The sequence below is a fragment of the Myotis davidii genome, unplaced genomic scaffold (genome assembly GCF_000327345.1).
Source record: "Myotis davidii unplaced genomic scaffold, ASM32734v1 scaffold207, whole genome shotgun sequence".
Classification (NCBI taxonomy): domain Eukaryota; kingdom Metazoa; phylum Chordata; class Mammalia; order Chiroptera; family Vespertilionidae; genus Myotis; species Myotis davidii.
In genome coordinates this window covers 1652399-1663753 of record NW_006298349.1, presented here as the reverse complement: position 1 = coordinate 1663753, position 11355 = coordinate 1652399, and the positions used below count along the sequence as shown (strand labels likewise).

Below are 11355 nucleotides of genomic sequence, written 5' to 3'. Positions count from 1 at the left end.
GGGCCTGGGGGCCTTGGCCGGAGGGGCGGGGGGCTGGGGTCTCGGAGTGGCGCGCAGGAGCACGGGCTTGGCCGGGGGTCCAGTGCCCGCGAGCTTTGGCCGTGTCTCAGGGGCTTGGGGCTTCTGCAGAGAGCAGGGTGCGAGGTGAGCTTCCTGGGACACACCAGCTTGCTCTCTGGGACCCCGTGTCTGCCCAGGACGGTGTGGGGTCCAGGCTCTGCGAGGTGCGGCGATGCCCTGGGCAGGCCAGGCTCACCTCCGGGGGGAAGGGCCTTGGGGCAGGACTCAGGGGCTGCTGCTGGAGGGCCATGGCCTGCAGGGTCATCTCTCTGGCCTGAGGAGAGGTGGGGGTGTAACCAGGCAGGCCCGCTCCAGGCACCCCCCTCTCAGGCCCCTCGCACGCACCAGCAGCACGGCCTGTTTGTGGATGAAAGCTTGCTGCAGAGCCAGTGTGGAGGCATCCAGGCCTGGGACTTCAGGGAGCCAGGCAGAGGGCGCAGATCCCAAGGCGTAGGAGGTGAGGGAAACGGGAATTTCCTACCACCTGCCCCCTTGCCTCCCCTCCGCCCTGCCCGTGGCCGCCTCCCTGTTAGCACGGGAGGGAGCCCGGAGAACCAGTGGACCCAGCCTTGCCCAACCCTAGAACCAACCCCAGGCAGGCACTGACTTGGCTTTGGCTCTGGGGGTCTCTTGGGAGTGTCTTCAGTGCTGCTACTGCCACCGCCACCAGGCTGGCCTCCCCCTTTCATGCGATAGGCAATGGCTGTCGGCTTCTCCAGGTCCTGGGGGCAGCAGCTGGCTCCAGTGGCTGCCTCCGTGCTGGCCTCCCACGGTTCCAAGGCAACGGGCACCTGACACCAGCCTCCTCCTCTACCCCAGGGGCCTCCCACTGGCCAAGCGTCTGCTGTGTGCCCAGCCTCTGCCCTCACGCGCTCACTCAGTCCTCCCACCACCTTGCAAGCTCCCAAGTGACCACCCCTTTCACGGAGGAGTAAAATGAGGCTCCAAGAGGGGCTATGGCCTGCTCAGGGCTACATATCATGCCCCGAGGGGCTCCTGGGAGTTCTCAGCATGAGCAGGGTGCCTGAGGGGGCTTGATTCCACAGGACACGGGAGGTCTGAGCCTCTATCCAGGGGCGTCTCTAGCCAAGAGGACACCCTCCTCCTTTGCTGGGTCCCCATGACACCCCATGGCCTGGCTGTGTCCGCCCTGGATGTGTATGACTTGGTATGTGCACGCCATGCCTGCTGTCTGCAAACACCCCAGCCATCCCTACCGCATCCCCGCAGGACAGCACGGGGTCGAAGAGGCTGTCCAGGTAGCAGTCCAGGCCCTTGTGGGACACAGCAGGCTCTCCAGGGCTGTGCAGGCCTGGCAGGGGGGACACATCACGTTCTCTCCTGCTGGTGCCCGCCCCCCTCAGCCCCAGGGCCTTCCCCACCAGAGAGAGCGGCCCTGCTGGTCGACCCGGGTGGGCTGTTGTACCTCTCTGGGCCTCAGTCTCCCCATCTGTGCTGTCCTCATGGTGGCTGCAGTACCCATTGGCGTCAGCCACGTTGGGCATGTGCCCCTGTGGTTGGGGCCTAGTGGGCGTGTCCTCATCTGAGTCCCAGCTGTTCCCAAACACCCTGTGGGGAAGGGGAACATGGAGCATCTGATCCCAGAGGGACCCACGGCCTCCCAGACCACCCCACCCCACCCCCTTCCACCCAATCTTCTCGGCACAGGACTCTGGAATTGAGTGACTGTCTCTTTAAAGGCGGGACCCTTTGGTCAGCCCCACCTCCATGAGAACCTTGAAGCTTAAGTCCAGACCTCAGTCTCTCTCAGCAGCCAGAGGGGCAGTCCTGTGCTGAGGCCACCTGTGGGGGCCCAGGTGGCCACCTACGCTCTCGGGCCTCCTCTGCCGGCCACGGGCCCTTCTGCACCCACAACGAAGTAGGACTTCTGCCGTGGGAAGTCCCTGAGCAGCTCCAGGTCTGACACCAGGTCCAGCACATAGTCGTGGCCGGCCAGCTCCGCCCACTGGGCCCCGTTCTTCATGGCCACCGTCCAGCCCCGCCAGCCGTCCGTGAGCCCCCTGGGGACAGCGTACGAAGGGACATGAAGGAGGGACGAAGCCAAGAGGTACCACCTGGGGAGACTCCAGGATAGGAGCGGACCCCAGCATGCCTGGGGGGACCCGGGGGGTTGGAGAATCTGGCCTCCTGTCCCTCCCTTCCCTCTTCCCAGGTGCACTGGTGAGCTGGGCAGGGCGTGCAGGAGCCGACCTGTGCCTCAGGATGTCTCCGGCCAGCTCCTCCCCCGTGCTCCAGGAGTGTACCGGGCAGGAGAACTGGTCGCCTGGACAAGAGCAGGCGCAGCTCAGCCTGGGAGGTCGGCAGCTGGCCCCGCTCTGCTGCTTCCTGCCCGCCGCCTGCGCTCAGGCCTCTCACTCTTGCCCAGGGTCCTGGGTCTGCGTCTTCTGCCCCGGCTCCTCTCCCACATTCCAGGTCCACCCCCCATGCACACCCAGACCTCCTTCCCGGGCCACGCCCAGCAGGCACCCCTCCCCAGCTTCTCCTGGCCCAGGGCAGAGGCCTGAAGGAGGGAAGGCAGCGGGGCGGGGCGGGCAGCTCACCGTTGAAGCAGCCCACATCCAAAGCCATGCTGGCCTTCTCCTGTGCTGCTGTCCACTCGAGCTGGGTCGGAGGGAAGGTGCGGGCAGCCCCAGGGCCCTGCTGCTGGGCCCGGCCCATGGCCTGCATGAGGCGCTGCTGACACACGGCCTGGAAGCCATTCCGCCCGTAATCAGACACAAACCTGTGAGAGTGAGAGCCGGGATGAGAGGAGCTGAGGCAAGTCCCGGTCGGGGAAGACTCCGCAGCCAGTTTAAGGGAGGCCCAGGCTACCCCAGAGCTCCCCGGCGAGGCTGAAAAAGAAGGGTACCAGGCTAGCCCCAAAGCATTCCAAACCAGCAGTTATACAGCCGAAGAAGTCCCAGGTCGGCCCACCTAAGCTTGTCAGAGCGACACGTCACTGACAGGGTGGGGTCTGCAGCACTCTGTGGGCAGGAAAGGGACCCCGAGGGGCGCTCCCCACTTTCACCCGGACCCCAGCTGCACCCGCCCTGGGCCTGCTGCCAGGCTCTCACCCATCCTGAGACGGCTGTGAGGTTTCAACCTGGCCCAGGACCTCTGAGCCGACTCCTGCCGGCCGCAGGCATTCCGCATGCCTGGCTCCACTCCCAACCGCTAGGGTGCCTGGCCAGGAGCCGCGGTGGAGCGGGTCCATAGTGGCCACAAGAAAGAACCTAGAGCTGTGCCCACAGGAAGCCCTGGACAGGCAGTGGCCCTGTCCCATTGCCACACGGCTGAGCAGTGAGCCGCCCCCCTGCACGTGGCCTGTGCACCTCTGTACACTCTGAGCTCACAGCCACGCGGAAGGCGGTCCGGTTACCACCCCTAATTTATGGGTGAGGGAAGAGGTTCAGAGAGGAGCCGTGACTTATCCCGGGTCCTACAGCAGGTGAGTGTCACAACTACTAGTAGACTTTGCACCCAGGGCCTGACCGAGCGCCCTTCCCTGCCAATCATCTGGGGGGTGGGTGACACTGGCCCTCCTCCTCCGGGGCTGGCGGGTCTGTCCTCGCACAGCACTCACCGCGCTCCTCTGCCCTAAGCATTCCACACGTGTCCTCACAGAGCCTGTGAGTCCTGTTCTCGTCACCCTCATTTTACACGGCAGCCACTGCGGCTCAGCGAGGTCAGGCAGCTTGCCCAGGTCACACAGCTCTGACATGGCTGAGCTGGGACCTGAACACAGGCTGTCAGAGCCTATAGTTCCAACCACCTCACTACGTCCCGATGACGTGAGAGGTCCACGCCTCCATTCCAATTCCCCACACCCTGGTTTTGCCACCCACCGTGCCCTGGAAGTCCTTTATCCAATCTCACTTGACTCCTACGCTGCACAGCAAGTCCAGCTTCCACGCACAGAGACCTCACTCCTGGCCTGACCTTTAACATCGCACCCCCGGCCCGGTGACGGCGTCCCTGCCCCTCCCAGCCCCATCCGGTCCACTCACTTGAGCAGGTACTTGTTGAGGCGCGAGGAAGGTGCAAAGCCACTGAGGCAGGCAGCCAGCAAGAGCCAGCCCCGCTCGGCATTGTGGGTCCTGGAGTTGCGCCACACCTGGTTGGCCAGTTGTGCCAGGATCTCATCCCGGAGTTCGGGCACTGCCAGCCCTTTCTGCACAATGTAGTTCCCGAAGACGTGCTCCTGGGCACCGTGCAGGTGGGGGTCACCCATGAAACGCAGGACCTGGGCCACAGACAGACTCCTGGGCCTCGGAATGTTGCTCCTGCCGGGTTCCCACCCCCATGCATCCCTCACACACATGCCTTCCCGTGCCCCTGTCCATGTAAAAGTCCCCCATTACAATATAATAGCTCTATCCTACACCAAATGACCAGCCCTGGGAAAAAGTCAGGATCCAACATCCATGCTGGCTTTCTCTCCTGCTCATGAACCTTCTATAGCTCCCATCCCCGCCCAGCACCCCTGGCCTCCAACCCCATTCAGACTCCAGGGGCCATATATCCAGCCACATCCCCCCCATGGGGGCGTACTCCTCGCTCCATCGCCTTGGGATAAATCTGAGCTCCAGACCCCTTGCCGTTGCTCTCGGGATGGATTCTCTGTTCTAACCACATGGATTTCCTCTCCTCTCGGTGCCTCCTCCACAGCCCGGGCTGGGAGAGCCTGACTCCTCCTCTGACTCTAGCTCAATGCCCCTCCTCCAGCAAGCCCTCAGCCCCAGCCAGGACGGGAGTAGGGGCCCCGCCTGGCCTGCCAGCCGCCATGCCCCCTGTGCACACCGGCGGGCACTAGCCAGGTGTGCCGTGCCCCCTCTCTCAGCCTAGGGAGCCCTTGAGGAGAGAACCCGGATCTGTCCGCGTTGTGCCTGGGAACATCCTGCTGCCGGGACAACGGCTGGGAGGAGAAAAGCCCGGTCCCCAGAGCTCCATGCAGGGAGGTGGCCAGACCCCTGACAGAAACCTCGTGCAAGGAAGCAGCGTGGCTCGGGGCTTTGGCTCGTGGATGGGTCGGGAGGATGAGTGCGCCCTGGCCGGCCTCGAGCGCAGGAGCCACGGATTCCCAGGCGGCCTGGGCAGGCCCGTACCAGCTTGAAGATGCTCACGGCTTCCGCGTGGTGCTCTGCTGGCAGCCCAGTGAGGGGCGTCCTCAGGGGCACCGTCAGCATCCCGAAGGCAGGCTCCTGGGGGCACAGCAGACACATGGCACAGAGCCAGCACTGATGGCACAGCCGGGTCCACCGCTCTGTGCCAGGTGACAGCGCAAATCCCCTGCCCCCAGTGTGCAGATGGGGACTGAGGCTTGGAGGGGGCAGACACCAGCCCTCAGTGAGTCGGAGGTAGAGACAGTCTCAGCCCCATCTAGGCCCTTTCTGAGGGACAGAAAGTTAAAGCAGGGATGACGAGCTGTGGCTCCACTGACTGTTACATTTCTGACATCTTTCCAGACTGGCTGGCAAACAGCTGCTTCCCAAGCCCCTGGGGCCTCCCCTCCAGGCCCCCGTGGGCTCCCGGCTGCTCCTGACTCAGCAGCTGTAGGGGGAGCTCGTACCCGACCCTCAGGGCACGGACAGGAACCGCCCGAGCTGTGGACAGCATCAAGTCTAACTGATCTGTGCCCATTGGCTGGGCTGCTTGGGCCCCTGCCAGCCCTTACCTTGAAGTGGCACCGGACAAACTTGGCCATGGGGTAGTTGTTGATATCCAGGGGCAGTGTGACACGGGGCTCAGCCTGGAGCCGGGGAGTCCGGACGGGGGCCACCCGGGGCATCTGGGCTGGCCTAAGGCCTGTGGAGAGAAGAAGGCACAGGGTGCCTGGCCCCCTTGCCCACCTGTGCCCACTCCCACCACACGCGCAGCACCTGTGTACCTGCCACTGCTCGCAAGAGCCCAGCCAGCTCCGCGGGCACCTCCAGGTGTCCCACGGCTACCACCTCCCGCTTGCTCAGCTCCTGGAGGGACAGCGTGGTGAGGGGAGGGCCTGCCACACCCCCCGCCGCCCTCCCCTCCTGTCCCTGCTGCCACCCAGACCCCGCACCCACCTCCTGCTCCCGTAGCCGCACCTCCTCCACCCGGAGCCTCCGCTCTGCCCTCAGCTGCAGGAGAGCAGGTGGTCAGGGCAGGGAATGGCGGGCAGAGGCCCTGGCAGGCCGAGCCAGCTCGCACAGGGCGGCCAGCAGGGAAGCAAGGGGTCAGCTTGCCTGATTTCTGGAGGCGACTGCACCTCACAGATGGAGGGAGGCAGAGGGGTGGCCAGAGCAACAGGAGGGCAAGGAAGAAAGAGAGAGCAAGAAAGAGACAAGGCGAAGGGCAGAGGAGTAATCCCGGGACAGGCCGACGGCTCGTCACCCAGAGCCTTCAGGAACAGCCGTGCAGTTCTTGGGTGCTCGGCGCTACACTTGTCTGGTGTTGGTTTATGTGACAACAGGCCAAGACTGGCATCAAGGTACGAGCAAACCATATTCGGTGCTGGTCCAGGTGCAAAATCTAATCGGACCCAATTACTGAAGACCCACAGTGAGCCCAGCACCAGGACGCCCTTCAGTGCAATATTCATTTCACCCTCTGCAGCCTCAGGGGAAGATGGGAGGTCAGGCTGGAGAGGGGCCGAGGTCACACAGCTAGTGAGTGGCAGAGCGGGGATTCGAACCCAAGACAGTCTCCTCCGGGGAGCTAAGTGCCCCCGCCCCATCTCTGCCACTCCCTGGACCCAGACAGGACAGGCCTGGCTCCGGGAGAAGGGCCAGGGGAAGGCCTGCACCTTGAGGTGGCGCCGGTGGCTCACATAAGTGCTCACTAAGGACCGGAACTTCACCAGGCTCTTCCTCATCTGCTGATACCGCTGCCTGCGGGTGGGGAGGAAAGGAGTGTCGCGGTGGGGGTGGGGGGGTCATGGATAAACAAGGGGCAGAGATACCTGTGCCAGCCTGGCCTTGGTGCCCACTTCCTTCTGGGGCCCTTTGGCACTAAGGAAAGGATCTCAATGGGGGCAAGGACATGGCTAAGGTCCGAGCCCGGATTCAACCACTTGGACCACAAAGATCCCATCAGGTTGGAATCCCAGGATCCCTGAGGTGCAGGTGGGGTCCTTCTTGGCTGGATGGATTCCCACCCACCAGTTACAAGGGCCAGGGGGTGGGACGGAAGGGCATCCAAAAGCAGAAACACAGAATCTGATCATCCTTCCAGCAGAGGCTCCCACTCTCAGCTTGCATACCTCCAGGAACAGGGAGCTGACCGCCTAAGTTCAGGCATAGCCTCTCCCAAGCCTCGTCTAGGGCTCCCGAGTCCTGCCCTAGTGCCTGCACCTGGCCAGGTAGCCTCGGGCTCGGCTTTGCAGCAGGATGATCTTGCAGCGTAAGGAGCGGAAACGGCGCTGGATGAAGAAGCCGCGGAGGCAGCGCTGCAGGGTGAGGGCTGCCAGGTTCCGGACGTGCTCCCGCATGCTCTCCAGGAGCTGGTGGAGGTGTTCCTTGAGGAAGAGCTGGGCAGAGGAGGCAGGTGCTGAGCCGGTAGGGCAGCGACTGGACTCAGGCCCTCCCTCTCCGGAAGTCCATGGAGACAGAACAGCCAGGGCAGCGGAGGGGTTGGGTTTGGAGAGATGAAAGCACGCTGAGGGCACATTAGGCAGCGGGAGCGGCCTGAGCAAGGTCCGGAGTGGGGTTGGCGTTCGTTCACCCAGCTCCACTGGACTGCCTTGGGGACAGTCCTGAGCCCACGGGTCGGTCGTGAAGCCCCTGAGCCTGAACCCTCCAGGGACTGCGTGTGGGGGGGACTCACCTTGCTGACGCCAACGCGGTACATGTTTGGCATGACTGTGCACAGGCGGCTCAGCACGGACACACACATGTCCCCACTGGCTGGCAGGTTGTGCTCCAGGGACACTAGACAGCGGTACCTGCAGGGCCCAAATTCAGCTGGGGCTGTGGGACCTGCTGTCACAGCGGCTGCCAGGATGCCGTCACCACCCCACCGCCTCCAGGGGGCCCACCGCAGGGGGTCCACTCGGTGTCTCCCTAACTGTAGGTGCCAGGACTGTGGAAAGGGATTCAGCAGAACAAGACCCCTTACTGCCATCTGCTGGAAGCTTGTCATAATCACGATTAAAAAGGTTTCTCTTTGGAATCAACACAGTAAAACTGAAAAACTGCACAACGACCAATACACATGCCAGACAGCAGCTGGCACGTGGTCTGTGCACAACCCGCGCAGCTGTGCAGGGCGAGCCCGGCTCTGCCGGGGCCTGTGGGGCGAAGGCCGCGTGACTGGGCTACCTGTCGATGAACGCCTGGAAAGGCAGCCGCACCGGGAAGCCCTCCTTGCGGATCCGCACGGTCTCCAGCAGCCCGGAGTAGCGCAGCTGCGCCATGACCACATCTGCCTCAAAGAGGCCGGGCTCCTGTGGGGAGGACCCGCCATGTGCAAAGGGCACCGGCAACGCCAAGTCGCGTGGCGGGCGGGCCGCGCGTGAGCGTGGGGAGAGGGCCGCTCCCCGAGGACTCGGCGTCACGCACCTTCTTGTGATTGGGCTTCAGGCAGCGCACGAACAAGGGGTTACACCTGGTCAAGGGCAGGGCGGCAGTGAGGCCCCAGAGAGGGAAGGGCTCATCCCGAGGGTCGGAGGGTCCCGCCCACCGGCCACGCCCACCTCTCCATCTTTTCGATCAGATCCAGGAGCGACTGCTGGAACTTGGCTGCCACGGTGTGGGCCTTGTGGAGGCGGGTGATAGAGCTGCTCTTGGCCAGGCGCTGAGGGGCAGCCGGGGGGGCATGGCTGGAGAAGAGGTGGGCCACCACCTGGGCAGCATGGGCAGCAGCCCGGGCAGTAGGCATAGCACCCAGAGGGAGAGGTAGGAACCGAGAGACAGACCAGGAGAGAAACGAAGAGGGAGAGAGAGAGAGCGAGAGAACCAAAGGAGTCAAGTCTCCAGACCAAGAAGCACCAGAAAACTAACCCAGGGGCCGGCCCCGGGGTCAGCTGACTTCTTTTTCTGGGGACACGTGGGCACTAACTGGGCGCACGGTCGTGAGCCCTAGGATGACCGCAGGAGGGGGGCACCCACTTGACAGATGAGGAAATGGAGTCCCAGAGCTGGGAGGTGGCAGAGAATACGGATGGGAGAACCACTCATCAAGCAGACGGAGGTGGGGATGGGCCCAGCTGGGCGGGCTGACCGGGACGAGGCAGGGGAGAGACCTGGGGGCCAGCCAGGGGCATAGCCCTTTACGGGGCGGGGCCAGGAACGGGAGAAAGTACAGAGCAAGGCAAGGCTGGACGGGTGTGGGGTTAGGGTTGGGATGGAACTAGGGTACCTCCCTTTTTCTTGGCAGACAATGGCCTGGCTGTGGGCTGGGTGCTCTGGGGCAGGGCCAGGACCGGGGAGGGGAGGCTTGCTCACCCGTGTCCGGCTCCGAACAAATAGGTCCAGCACGTCCTGACGCACCTGGTCATGGTTCTTGTCCAGGAACTTGTGCACCTGGGAAGGGGGATGGCCGGGCAGCTGGGCTGGAGCCCTTCCCCCACGCAGCCTGGGTGTGTCAGCCGCCTACTACCATCTTCTTCCCTCCTCGCTGCAGCCCTCGGTGACCCTGGCCCTGCACCTCCAGCCCACTGTCTCCCTGTCTGTCCTGGAAGGGACTGGACCCCTCCCCCGGCTATGGTCCCCACCCGTCCTGTCCCCACGACCCTCCCCACTCCCAGGACTGGAGCCCTTCGCATGACTAGCCCCGCTCTTGGCCCCATCCTCAGTGGAGGACGCTGTCCTGTGCGCGTCCTGCAGATGAGGGAAATGCGGCCCAGATGGGGACAGAGGCTTGGAATCTTGGCCCAAGACAATGCCAGGGCAGGAATGTGCCTGAGATAAGAGCAATGAGAGTCACCCCAGTGATCTTGTTACTGATAATAGCTACTCTTCATCAAACCCACTCGAGCCCTAGGCTTCTCACACCCATGAGATGGACAGTTTTTATCCCCATTTTCCAGGTGAGGAAACTGAGGCTCCGAGAGGTACAGTGATTGGCCCAAGATTACACAGCCGAGGGTCAGCAGGGCCAGAACTGGAGTCGGGTGGGAGTGTCTGGAGCCCGTGTTGCGCTTCTGTGCCTCCAACATCAGGGCCCGGTGGCGCTGGAGGCCCTGAGGGCTGCCTGGGGTCTCACCTGGTAGGTGACTTTGCCTGCGTAGTGCTTGATGGTGAACTCGGGCAATGGCATCTTGGGTTTGGAGTAGAGCGGGTTGGCGCCATGGTGGTAATGGCACTTTTGCAGAAATGTGTGGTCTGTGGCCTGGGGGCAGGCAGGGTTCAGTGGGGGAGGGGGGGGCAGGGCCGGGCACCCTGTTCCTGGCCTAGTGGCAGATTCTCCAGCCCTGACTGATCTCCAGTGATCACTGGGGAGGAGGAACAAGTCACAGCTTCCCCCTGGCCGCCCACGGCCCTGGGCGGGAGGCCGGAGGGGATCTCTGCAGACAAGTGTGTCTGGTTAGCTCCCAGCTGCCAGCCCTCCAGCCCAGCTGACTTTGCACTCTCTTGTCCCACTGCCATCCCACCCTTGTGTTTTCCAGTCAGTATGTGAGGCCCAATCCCAAGGTCACCTCCTCCATGAAGCCTTCTATGATTCCCATGGCTGGTGTAGCCCCTCGAGTGGACGCCTGCAGCCCCCCATCCAGGTTGTGAATGGCAGGTTGGCTGTCCTGAGCCCCATGCCAGGCCAGAGCAGAGAGGAATGTGGGCTCAGGCCGGATGAGGACATGAGGCTCGGGCGTGGAGTAGCCTGGCCAGCCCACGCGGCGCCGGGCTCACCTGGGGAAAGCAGCACTGGTCATCCAGGATGCGCAGGAGGCCGTAGGGCTTCAGCGAGATGAGGTTGATGCAGGGCTGATTGTCAGCGAAGGCCACCTCCCGCCAGTCGATCTGCTCGCGCAGGTACTCCTCCTGCGGGCAGCAGGGCTCAGCTACTCCTGCCCAGGTCCCCCGACTGTCTCCCGGGACGAGTCCATCCGACAGGGCCTGGCCTGGGGCACCTCTGCTTGCACGCCTCCCAGCACAGGGAGCTCACTTCCCAGCAGCCACAGGAACCACTGCCGGGCCTTCTCCCTCCGCCTAGGACAGCTCTGTGGGGGGTGAAGAGGATCCCCAAGCGGGCTCTTCCCCCCAGCACTTCCCCTCAAGAACACGGGCCTCCCATGCCTTTCCCTCCACTTGGTCTCCTGACAACCTCCGACTTGCCCTTAATGAGCCGGCATGTCCTGCTGGTCACTGAGGAGGCCCAGGGCCCGCG

At 63.7% G+C, this 11355-nt stretch overlaps 1 protein-coding gene across 1 annotated transcript in view; it reads right to left on the bottom strand.

Moving 5' to 3' along the window:
- Positions 1 to 11355, bottom strand: part of MYO15A (myosin XVA) — a 63449-nt gene that overhangs the window by 28451 nt on the left and 23643 nt on the right. Inside the window, exons 19-41 of the mRNA XM_006773974.2 lie at positions 10878 to 11009; positions 10237 to 10362; positions 9477 to 9554; positions 8726 to 8874; positions 8592 to 8637; positions 8352 to 8476; positions 7858 to 7975; positions 7386 to 7561; positions 6839 to 6923; positions 6120 to 6173; positions 5948 to 6029; positions 5735 to 5865; positions 5166 to 5261; positions 4068 to 4303; positions 2622 to 2803; positions 2272 to 2344; positions 1890 to 2081; positions 1469 to 1629; positions 1278 to 1372; positions 668 to 782; positions 406 to 473; positions 257 to 334; positions 7 to 123 (exon numbers count right to left, since the gene is read on the bottom strand). Coding sequence (XP_006774037.1) covers positions 7 to 123; positions 257 to 334; positions 406 to 473; positions 668 to 782; positions 1278 to 1372; positions 1469 to 1629; positions 1890 to 2081; positions 2272 to 2344; positions 2622 to 2803; positions 4068 to 4303; positions 5166 to 5261; positions 5735 to 5865; positions 5948 to 6029; positions 6120 to 6173; positions 6839 to 6923; positions 7386 to 7561; positions 7858 to 7975; positions 8352 to 8476; positions 8592 to 8637; positions 8726 to 8874; positions 9477 to 9554; positions 10237 to 10362; positions 10878 to 11009 — 2715 coding nt within the window. The remainder of the gene's footprint in view (positions 1 to 6; positions 124 to 256; positions 335 to 405; positions 474 to 667; positions 783 to 1277; positions 1373 to 1468; positions 1630 to 1889; positions 2082 to 2271; positions 2345 to 2621; positions 2804 to 4067; positions 4304 to 5165; positions 5262 to 5734; positions 5866 to 5947; positions 6030 to 6119; positions 6174 to 6838; positions 6924 to 7385; positions 7562 to 7857; positions 7976 to 8351; positions 8477 to 8591; positions 8638 to 8725; positions 8875 to 9476; positions 9555 to 10236; positions 10363 to 10877; positions 11010 to 11355) is intronic.